The sequence below is a fragment of the Chiloscyllium punctatum genome, chromosome 30 (genome assembly GCF_047496795.1).
Source record: "Chiloscyllium punctatum isolate Juve2018m chromosome 30, sChiPun1.3, whole genome shotgun sequence".
NCBI classification, from domain to species: Eukaryota; Metazoa; Chordata; class Chondrichthyes; order Orectolobiformes; family Hemiscylliidae; genus Chiloscyllium; species Chiloscyllium punctatum.
Window position 1 is genome coordinate 37,067,706 of NC_092768.1, and position 12,224 is coordinate 37,079,929.

Consider the following 12,224-nt stretch of genomic DNA (forward strand, 5'->3'; position numbering starts at 1 on the left):
ATTTTTTTCTCCTTTCTCAAACACAAGTGCAATACTGGCAACTTTCCAGTCCTTTGAATCAGCTGCTTTAATTCAAAGATGTTTGAAAGAGTGTAGTCAGAGCTTTGCCAAATTGTCATGACGTTTTGGTCATCTGCCATTGGGCTCCAGCATTTATTTTATTCTACTTTTGAGCTCAATAGATTAGTTTCCCCCTCTATGGAATTCATTATCTGGACTCATCTTTTTGAATTATTACCGTTCTGCCAGAATTCAGAATCTTTGATAGAGTATTTGGCATCAGTTTTCAAGAGATTTCTACTTGCGTTGTGGTAGAATCCTTCAAAAGTGTAAGTGTCCATCCTTTACTTCTACTTCATCCAAACATTTTGTAATAAGAGATATGCGCTACCCAGATTACTTCAATAGCAATAACTCTGCTTTAATGCCATTTCCTCACCCTCAGCTACCGTCTTGTTCACTAATTTACTGTAAATATATCTGAAGTGCTCACACTTAAATCTGTGTTTACCATACTCATTCTAACCCTTTATTTAGTTTCTTTTCATCTAACTGAGATGCCCACTGAAACTTCCCCTAATATGAATTTACATGCTCAACCAGGACATTGCAATGAAGCTGCTTAAATTACACTACTCGGGAAAATTGATCAATGCATTCGCTGGCAAGCAGTATTTCCATGAACATTCAAAGATGAACATGGCTCTAATGTACAGCATCAAGAACTAACAAGAAGCTCCCCCCCTCGCCCCCTCCAAAAACTACTCCATCTCACTTTCCCAGATCACGTCACACAGCTGCCTGAGAAAAAAAACATTGAATCTCTAGAATTGACTTCACACCATTCAGTGAAAGAATTGGCATGTCTGAGTGTACATCCCATGTTCCTACAAATAACAATTTAAAATGCAACAGACAAGCTTTGGCCAGGAATTTGATCTCTTCGTAAATTTTAAGTGTCATAACTCAAAAACAAGGTGATCAAAAAGACTGAACAGTGGAAAAACTATCCTTCACACTGATGAATAAAGATGTTTTTGGGGAGGTTTTCAATTGCACAACTTAGTTTAAAAAAAAGCTCAGAAAACAAAAGCCAGGATGTTTTGCTAAAGAGTCAGCAATGACTTGTTCAGCATCAGCTGGCGATGCATATCCAATCAAACACCACGATTCAGCAAAGGTGTCAGGACTTTTTTTTAAAAAGATTACTTAGTGTGGAAACAGGCCCTTCGGCCCAACAAGTCCATACCGACCCTCCGAAGAGCAACCCACCCAGACCCATTCTCCTACATTTATCCCTTCACCTCACATTACAGGCAATTTAGCATAGTCAATTCACCTAACCTGCACATTTTTTGGACTGTGGGAGGAAACCAGAGCACCCAGAGGAAACCCACACAGACACAGGGAGAATGTGCAAACTCCACACAGACAGTTGCCAGAGGCTGGGATTGAACCCAGGTCTCTGGTGCTGTGAGGCAGCAGTGCTAACCATTGTACCACCGTGCTGCCCCCGTACTTTATAGAGAGTACAGAGATAAGATTGACCAGAATAGGTCCAGGGATGAGGGATTTAAATTATATCGAGAAACTGGACAGGTTAGGTTTGCCCAGCCTTGCAGCAGGGATTGTTAAAGGGAGGCAAAAAAAGTTCAAGAATCATTCAGGCGTTGATATATTTAACGAGAAACTGCTTGCACTAGCAGAAAATTCAGAAACCAGACAACAACAGTTACAGATTCGGCTGAAGAGACACAAAGGAGGTGGGAGTTTTATTTTGATTCTGCCAGTACAATCTGGAATGCACTGTCTGGTGAAAACAGATTGAATAGCAACTTTCAAGGGGAACTTGACATACTCCTAGACAGATTAAAAAGGAAGTGGAGAAAAAGAGGCAGACTCTGTCTAATTGGATAGCTTTATCAAAAAAACAGCTCAGGATTAATGGGCCAAATGGTCTCCCTCTGTGCTGTACAATTGCATAGGAAGTAATCTTCATCAAGATCCAGTTGGCCTTTGCATAAACGAAATTTTCCTTTGGTAGGCAGCAAAACTTTCAGACATTAATTGTTGTGCAGTGTTCAAATTAGCTGCAGATGCAAAATCCACAAATATACATACGGTTAATGCACACCCACCAATAGCAGCACACAGTATTAATTTTTCAAGTTACAATTGGATGCTTCTTGATTGCACAGCAGATATAACTAGCATGCAACCTTACAGTTTCTCAAAAATAAAGAGCTTGAGGTAAGGGCAGAATTGTTCAGATACTCATCAATGGACAGTTGACCAAATTAGCTTGAAAACAAAAATCATCTGCCTCTTCTCCATATACATGCCAACTGACCCTCAATGCATTTACAACATTTTCTATTTAAATTTCAGACATGAAACCAACAACACTCCTCAAAGTCCAGAAGATGGACCTGCAGTCATGGAGCATCTGAGGGAAAGTGGCAGGATGTGAGTTCAGCTGAGTTAATGCAGCACAGGCATCGGCAACCATTTTCACTTAACAGACTTTTAATTTTAAAAAAAGCACCACTTAGAAAGTGAAGAGCGCCACAGGATGAACATTTGGATTCCTAAACGAAACGTGGGAAAGTATCAAATTTCTCTGGCGGAATACAAAATTTGCCTAGGTTAGCTCATACGTTTTGTATCAATAAAAAGAATCTAAATCTGAAATTTAATGATAGCCTTTGCATTTTTATTTTACTCATCTCCAAGAAAACCCATGCTCGGGTTCAGTATATCTATTCACGAGAATTGCAAAGGGGAAATCAAAAAGCAAATTTTAAAATTGAATGAGAAAAAGTACACATTTCTAATTTGAATGACAATTGTGTAAGAAATGTACATATTTTAAGAATTAATGTTACCTTTGGGAATTATTTTTAAAATTTACCAGTAAAATTAAAACAAACTTTAATCTCAGATGTACGGAATTACAAAAACTTTCAATTGCAATATTCATAATGAAAAAAATGTATCAGAAGCTATTCATAACAGTGTATCACCTCAGCTGTATGAGAAACACTTAACTGTAACCATAAAACTGATCTTTGAATCAATTATCTGCAACTATGCTGTAGCTATAACCAGTTGAATAGGCTTAGAGCACAATGATGTTTTAATTAAAATCATCATTCTAAACTGTAAAGATCGATATAACAAATAGCCTTTTAACTCCCTAACAAAAAAACTTTCCTTTTCTTGACAAACCTTTTATCATGGTAACACAAACCTGCTAGAAAAAGGTGGGAGTCACAGATGTCATGTTAAAGAGGCAGGCATAGAGCTATGGAACCAAACTCCTGCCCCTGTACAATCATAACGAAGTTATTAATTGAGGGGTTGGATGCCAACATGCGTCAGATCAGCAGACATTTGTCAAAATCCCTGGTCAGGGATTTTTATACATCAAGAGGAAGAGGACTACAAAGACCTCTCTTTTCCAAATAAAAAAAAGAGCGCTTCATTGGGAACCAGGAAAGAAGAAACTAATAAAAATAGATGCAAAGTTTCAAAGAAAAAGAGAAAAAAGAAACTGTGTAAGTTTAAAAACTACTGAGTTGAGAAGCACTGTAAGCCTTGTTGGAAAATTATTGCTGTGCGCACATATGCCATTCAGGAGTGTGAATTTTACAGCAACTAAAACATTGCAGAGGCTTTTGCTTTATAGATTTGTATATCTCTCATGCAGACATGCAAAATAGACATAAAGGGATATTCCCTCTGCTTCACACGTACCTGCGGGGTCCTTTGCAGTTCGTAGAGGCTGAGCTGCCCTGTTTTACTCACCTGTGGGGTCCGGTGCAGCTCATAGAGGCTGAGCTCCCAGGTTTTACTAGGATTCTGAGTGTTCACCGGCGCTGCCATAGTAACTGCAGCAATTTTTAAAGTTTTATTTTACAAGTGTTAGCCTTCACACGTCCAGACTGCGAAAGAAGAAAAGCACAGAAACATACCATTAATCCAAGCCAGAATAGATATCATTTACAAAAACAATGGAAAGATATAACACAGCCATTATTGTGACAGACACTCCAAAACCAAAACAACTTTTTGGGTAGATGAACAAGTCAAGATAAACCGTAGTTAAAAGTTTGTAATAGCCTCCCAATTACTTATGCTACCAATCAGTACAGCAAATGATCAGGAAGATCTCAACAGCTCTAAAAGCAAAAGTCTGCAGATACTGAAAATCATACATGCGAACAGTTTAATCATATAGAAGAGTCACTTAAAACATTACTACTGTTTCACTCTCCACTGCTGCCAGACCTGGAGCTTTTCCATCAATGTTTTTCATTCTTACCAGCTCTAATTTTTGTGCTAATCATGTCTGCAGATAAGAGCAGGGAAAAGGAACGACTGCAACTGATGCACATAGATACATATCAACAAACTACATCCATGCATGTAATAAAATTGAGGCCTCACCTTTAGCAAACTTTCTGTCAGTGGGTTAAATAATATTCTAGATTCTCACTAACACAACACTGGAGCCCCACAGGGGTGCATACTCATCCCCCCACTGTACTCACCGTATACCCATTATTGCATTGCCAAATACCAAACACTAAACTAATGCCATTTATAAAGTTCACTGATGACACCACCATAGTCTGTTGAATCTCAGATGGTGACAAAATAGACTATAGAGGGGAGGTGGAAGACCTCTAGAAATGGTGCACTGAGAACAACCTCACTCTCAGCAACCTTGCCAAGGAACTTGTTATTGACTTTCAGCAGGATGTTACTCGCAACCCCCTAACACATTAACAGTTCACAGGTCGAATGAGTGGACAGTGTCAAGCTCCTGGGGTGGTCATCCACGACAAGCTTTCTTGGACTGATGTGGACGCACTGGTTACAAAGGCCTGACAGGCCTTTCCTCAGGCAGCAGAGGAAATTTGGCATGACGGCGAATACAATTGCAAACTTTTATATGTCACCGAGAGCATTCTGTCTGGATGTATGATTACCTGGTACGGTATCTGTACCATTCAAGATCAGAGATGGTTTCAGAGAGTGGTGAATTCAGCCCGGACAATCACAAAGGCCAACCTCCCATCTATAGAATCCATCTACCAGGCCCACTGTCAAGGAAAGGCTGCCAGTATTATCAAAGATCCATTCCACCCTGGCAATGTTTTTCTACGACCTCTACCATCGGGGAGAAGGTATAGAAGCCTGAACACATGCACCAGCTGGTTTCGAAACAGTTTCTACCCGACTGTTGTTAGAATACTGAATGGACTCTCAAACTCCTAACATTCGCCTGTACCTGTGCTTTTGTTTTTGCCGCTGTTTACTTATTATTTACGCTATTTAACTCTGATCTGCCTGTATTGCTCGCAAAGCAAAGCTCTGCGTTGCGTCTCGGTATGTGTGACAATAAATTCAATTCAATTCAATTCAATTCAATTTACAGGTTGAGGCAAATCATGTTGAGTCTAAAATGATAAACCATTAAAAACACATACAAACAAATTAATATAAAGCTGCCAATGCAAAAGAAATTGTGGTCTGCAGTATATGCTCTTTTTCTTAAAGATTATTGCTGGTGAGGTTAGCATTTATTGTCTGCAGGGTAGTGATGAGTCAACCACATGGCTGTGGGTCTGGAGTCACGTCAGCTGGACCAAGAATAGTAGATTTCCTTCCGAGGAAATTAGTGAATGAGATGTTTTTTTTACGGCAATGGTTACATGGTCCCCATTAGCCTAGCTTTTCATGCTACCATTTGCTATGGTCAGATTAAACCTGGGGCTCTGGTTTACATGTCCAGTTTCATTATCACTATACTACCACCTCATGATCCAACAACATTTAAAACTCCTGCACCAACATTCAAGTAGTTTGGTATTACTAAGGACAAAACAGTCCCATCCACAAGCTTCTGATATTCACTCCCTCCACCACTGACAAACTGGCAGTGAACAGCATGTCCAAGAGGTACTGCAGCAAATCAGTACTCATTCTTTCAAATCCACCACCTAAAGGACAAGTACAGCAGGAGCACCACCAGTTTCCATTCAAGTATTACATCATCCTGCCTTGAAACTGTACTGCCATTCCTGCAGTGTCACTGGGTCAATATTTTGGAACTCCCTTGCCTATGGGTTTACCTGCAGACAAGAAAGCAGCTCACAACTTTCTCAAGGACTTTTAGGGATGGGTAACAAATGTTAGCCCATTTAACCAGGTTAGCCAATGACAATGCACTCTTTTTAATCCAGGACCCAAGTCTTTATTTATACAACCCTCAACTCTGTAGATTCTTAATGTTAAATTATCAGGGCTTTACAATATAAAAAGGCCACTTGGTCATGCTGGCCAAAAAACAAGTTACCCATCTTAAAGCCATCTTTCAGCTATCTGACAAATCAATGCTCAAAATAGACAGGGATGTAATAGGCAAAGTCACCCGTGAAAGTGACCTGGGAAAAATTAATTGTGAACGTGACCAACCAGACAGAGTCAAAACTGTGAAATTTTGAAAGGAGCCACTTTTCAGCTTGTTCCCTCCCACAGTTGCTGATCAGGTATGGAATGGAAACAGCCTGTCAGTGGAGAACCAGTGAGGTGGTGAGCGGCAGCACTGAACTAAGATGGCCAAGCTGAAAGGTGCAGAGAATCTGTCCGGCAAGAACATAGGGGGGAGTAGACATATAGACAGCAAGGCAGGAAGTAATTGGGTAGCAGTGGGAGAGATATATAGTGAATGGTTGCAAAGGAGGAGAGGAATGAGGGAGAAGTGAGCAGCTGAAGGGGAACAGCAGAAACAAATGGTTGCAAAGGAGGGGGTGGAATGGAGAAAGGTGATACAAAGTGGGTGGGAGTGGAGAATCAACTAGAAACAAAGGGGAGAGGGAGAGGGGCTGCCAACAGGAGCCGGTCATCAAGGAATTTCCACTAACAGAGCCAGAAAACATGACACAGCTAACAAATACCTTGCAACTATTTTTAAAATAAAATCTCAAAAGTTAAGTGTGTCAGTTATTGTAAAAAGATTTATTGCTGACTTATACCAATATCAACACTGTGCATCTGGGAAATTGAAGTTTTCCTGGCATGTTCTATCTTTCAAAAGAATTGGAGACTTCATAATTGACAATATTTGGTGAAGACTTTTAATTCTGCTTCTAGTAGCACACATATCAACTGTCAACTCAAATACAGAAGACAATGTTTCATAGAATGCCTACAGTGCAGAAAAAGGCATTCACCCTGTTGAATTTGCACAATCCTCAGAAGACCATCCCACCCTGACCCAGGCCCCCAACCCTATCCCTGTAACTCTGCAGTTGTCATGGCTAACCCATGTAGTCTGTACAGCCCTGGACACTAAGGGATGATTTAACATGGTCAATCCATTTAACATGCACATCTTTGGACTGTGGGAGGAAACCACAGCACCCAGCAAAAACCCAATGAGACATGCAAAGAATGTGTAAACTTTGCACAGACAGTACCCAAGGCTGGAATTGAACCCAAATTCTTGCCAGTATAAGACAGCAGTGCTAACACTGACACCATGCTGCCCTACATGACTGCATCTCATCTAATAAAGAGAATTAAAATATAAAACACAAAAGCAAACCAAGAAATCTCAAGAGTAGGGCGAAAAAATTATTTTGATCCCTTTCTATAGACCTGCAGGTTTCAGGAGGTACAGCCAAAAACTATTCCAACAAGTCAAAGGTTTTTGCTTCAACTATCTTTTTCAGAACCCTATCTTCCACTGGGTGAAAGATATTTTCCTCAGCTCTCAAGATTTTCCAATTATTTTACATCTGCACTGCCTGGTCACTGCACTCAAGGCAAATTGACTCATGTTTACTCTATCCAGACCAGCTCAATTTTGTGTATCTAAATCAATCAGATCAACCCCTCAGCATTCTCTGTTCCACGGAAATGCCCAGTCTGTCCAATCTTCTTTTTTAGCTATATTTTGCCAGTCCATGCAACATGCTCACCATTGCTTGTGCAACTCTCTCTGTTCTGGAATGAGGTAACCAGATCTGCAGACATACTCAAGGTGCAGCCTAATTAACAATTTATACAATTTCAGAATGTGCATTCCATACTGGAGTTAATTTTATTTCAACATTCTTATTCCAATATCTATCTTCCTTTGAAAAGTCTTTATATTCATTATGTACTCAGCCTGTGTTTTCTAGATTCATGACCCTCTGCTTTAAATCAAACATCTGCCACAAGACCCAAGTAATATGTTTACACAATCTACAAGAGTGACCTTCTGAACAAGACTGCCAATTTTAAAGCAGTGTGCAAAGTTCAGCTGTTTGCTGATCTCAGACAGGATGCAGAATCAACTGGCCAAACCTATTTCACACAAGGTCCTTATTTCATGCCAGGTGAAGTAATTTACCTCCCCGCAGTCTGCAGAAGCCACGGGGTCTGGCCAACTTTGCCACACAATCCAAGCCAGTTAGTTCTTGTCTTTTTGCCCAAGTTAGTTGTCTCTTGTTTGGAAAGTGTGATCCAACTCTTCAAAAATTTCTACTTTGTAAGACACATTATTGTGATGATGCTAACACGTCAGCAAAAAAAAAGTAAACTTATGCTTATAATTAGCATGGCATTCTGAAAATATTGCCAGAAGGATTCTAGATCAAGTACAATTGTGAATGCATGAAATCCTTATACAGGAGACCTCAGGAACCGCAAAACAATATTTACCTGCAGTCTTCATTTTAAGCTAATTATCACCAACAAAAGATGATGACAGCAAGTACCTCACTGAAGCACTGGCTGATGAATATAGCTTCCCAATACTAATTAAACTCACTGATGCTACTGCTCATTTTATCTGTTTGCTGCTAAAGTTGGATGGATCTAAAAACCTGTATCTGATCTTGTTATGTTTCTTCCTAAAGTTTCTGTCATAATGTAAATCATATTTACCTCCTAGCTCCTTTGTCTGAATCAAATACTTAGCTATCAGTCCACCCCATCCCAAAACCATCTCCTAAAGCAAAAACAAACTGCTGGAAAAGCTCAGTAGGTATAGCAGCATCTATGGAGAGAAAGCAAAGTTAACATTTCAGGTTCAATGGCCCTTCTTCAGAACCCTTCATCTCTAAGGTTTTCTATTCCTGTTCTGTATTCTAGCATCAAAATTAGACACGGGGATTGTTGAGCAACTTGGATCCAAACAGACATTCAGACCTCCTTCCACTTCCTTCTGTAACTTTAGTAATAAGAGACAGCTTATTTCCATCACAGAGCAACTGCCTGAACTTACATATACATGCTTTGCTATCATTACCAAATGTTTTTTACATCATACAAATTAATGTATTAAGGTATTAATGTACTGCTTGCTGTTGGAAGGTAAAGATTAGCCTTTGAAAACACAGTAACCCTGCACACCCCTTCAGCAAATAACTTTATCTTCACAGAAGTGCTTAGAAATAGCTGCAACAAAACAGGCCTAACCAATCCAGTTTGCTGGTTACTATCCATGCAAGCAATTTTAATCTGATGTTTGCCTTATCTCGGTCTCTTGAAGACCCATACATTACTACCACTACCACTACATGCTATTCTTCCACATGGATCAGGTCTTTGGCTCAATCACTATTTTCATTCCATGAAAAAAGCATTTTGCTGTCTATGCTAAATCTACCACATTTAGAGTGAGGGCAGTCATTTTATTGCTGTCTTCGAGGCAGGGTATCAGCAATCTGACTGAGAAGACAAACTGAGTCTAGACACTGGACTCGAATACCAGTGGCAAGACTCAGCTGACATGCTGGGCAGGAGAAGAGCTAAACAGTTTCCACCTTCACTCTCAAAACAAGGGAATTTGGGCAGCACGTTGGCCGAGTGGCTAGCACTGCTACCTCACCTCACCAGGGACTCCGGTTCAATTCCAGCCTTGGGCGACAGTTTGTAGTTTGCACATTCTCCACGTGTCCGCGCAAGTTTCCTCTGGGTGCTGCGGTTTCCTCCCACAGTCCAAATATGTGCAGGTCAGGTCAATTGGCCATTCTAAATTGCCCATAGCGTTCAGTGCATTAGTCAGAGGGAAATGGGTCTGGGTGGATTATTCTTTGGAGGGGCAGTGTGGACTTGTTGGACCAAAGTGCCTGTTTCCACACTGTAGGGAATCTAATCTAATTAACTCGGTATGTTAATTTCATTAGCATACACCCATTGCTCAGCCATGTGTGTCAAATGGATGAAGGCTGTACACCCAACCTTCAGCACAGTAGACTAACCACTGGGACATGATCTTCTGGGCACCAATTTGCTGTGCGCAAACTGGCTGCTGTGTTTCATGCATCACACCAGGAAAGTCTACACTGTCCTTCAGAGTCTATCACTGACTGGAGTTTGACAGTCCACGATAGAAATGCAAGATTGTTTGAAGTGCAGAAACATATTTTATTCATAAGTTAATGAACACAAGTAATGCCCAGAAAATATAGAATTTTGCCATTCCTTATCAGAGCTTCAATCCAATTGCAACAAGAGCTTTTTCTAAACATGAAAAGAAACTATTTACATTCACATTAAGGCTGCAAGAGGATCTTGAAATTGGCAGACCCTCATTATATTTTGGTTGAAATACTTGGATGGTGACTTATCCCCATTGCATCTTGGCAGCTATCCCAACATTATTGCTTTTTTTTAAAATTTCTAAAACGAAACTTATTCAATTATTTATAAAAACCAAGTACAGCACAAGTCCGTACAGTCTGTGCAGAAAAGTGGATTCTTTTACACTCCTGGTTACAGCTTCAATGGACAGCTTACAGTTGCAAAAGAAAGAATAGTTTCTAATGATGGGTATTCCTTTAAGGCCAGCGATGGGGGGGGGGGGGGGGGTCTTTCTTTTTGTTCCCACTCCCTCGTAGCTATCCTCCGAAAGCTTGCGGTTGCAAATAAACCTGTTCGGACTATAACTCCAGTCCAACACCGGCACCTGCATGTCATCGTTGAAGGGAAGCAGCGATTGACAAAAAAGCGCACGCTGAGGTTGCAAGGTCTCTCTTCCTTCGTTCACCACATTACTGCATCCAGAGCAGCAATCAGCGCCTGGGGGGAGGGGGTTAATGCGACCTCCTTACCTGTGGCGCGAGGCAGCGGCACACCCACACACACCCCTCTCTCTCTCTCTATACCCCTCCTCTCGCGAGTCCACAGGTGAAGTCTCGGTCTCACCTTCCCCATCCCCTCCCCTCTCCCCTTGTGACGTTCACGTTGGCTACAGCACTCCCCGCGCTGGTCGCACCTTCACCTGTCGGAGCGCGCGCACAGCCCCGCCCACCTGAGGGGGGGGGGGAAGAGGGAGTGTGGAGAGTACAGTGGGAGTGGTGGCGCGCGCTTCCGCGCACGCTCACTGGCCTGACTGACCGACGGCCGGCGATTCTGCTCGAGCAGCCGCTCCACCTACCGTGGGGCCTGCTCACTAGGCCCCAGGCCTTTGCGGATCTTTATTCGTTTATATACGTTACACAGAGAGAGAGAGAGAAAAGGTGCGCCTATACACGTAGGTGAAGAGCTTTATCGTTTGTCACTCGCCGCCTGCACCGATTCGCTCGCTCCCTGCTCACCTCCGTTGTACTCCTCCCCTGCCGTTCACCGATCCGTCTTATCTGTTTTCTCTCGGTCTCGCGCACTCACAACAACGGCAAAACCCCCGCGGTGCGGGCTTGTTGCGTCACTTCCTGTCTCCGCCTCCGCGGCGTCATTTCCGCCTCCTCGTCTGAAAAGTTACAGTTCACCACGTTCTGAAGTGGTGAGGGAGGGGGCTCGTGATATGAAGCCATGGGGATGGGGAACTAAGCAGCATCTGTATATATATATCTATATATATAAATAGAGAGAGAATAAACAGAATCAACTTGTTATTGGTTCCCAGGCCACATAGGTGTTTTCCTGGTGATAGAAAGATTGAGTAAAGTATTTTTTTTTTGCACAATAGTGCCTTTGGTGAGTTACTGCTCATACATCCACGCGTGATGTTTGGGGAAAAAGACAACACTGATTGCTATGCAGTGGTAGTGCAGGGGATTGAAAAAAAGATTTTAAAAAAACAGGAGCGTCGGATATGTTTGCTGTGGGACCTGGCTCTCAGGAAGCTGGGTCTGTCTCAAGGACTCTCCACGTATAAGTAAAGGGTGACTTGATGACAGGATACCAGGCTCTATTAGGTTATTTCACTGTAGCTCAATTTG

At 41.6% G+C, this 12,224-nt stretch overlaps 1 protein-coding gene across 2 annotated transcripts in view; it reads right to left on the reverse strand.

Annotated features, from left to right (window-relative positions):
* LOC140455414 (E3 ubiquitin-protein ligase RING2-B-like) overlaps nucleotides 1-11,733 on the reverse strand; it is a 45,070-nt gene extending 33,337 nt beyond the window's left edge. The window contains exons 1-2 of one of the 2 annotated variants that reach the window (XM_072550259.1): nucleotides 11,601-11,733; nucleotides 3,808-3,944 (exon numbers count right to left, since the gene is read on the reverse strand). In XM_072550259.1, coding sequence (XP_072406360.1) covers nucleotides 3,808-3,885 — 78 coding nt within the window. In that variant the 5' untranslated portion in view covers nucleotides 3,886-3,944; nucleotides 11,601-11,733. Of the gene's footprint in view, nucleotides 1-3,756; nucleotides 3,945-11,600 lie in introns of both variants that reach the window. The other variant, XM_072550258.1, reaches the window with a different exon arrangement.
* Nucleotides 11,734-12,224: the final 491 nt, after the last annotated feature.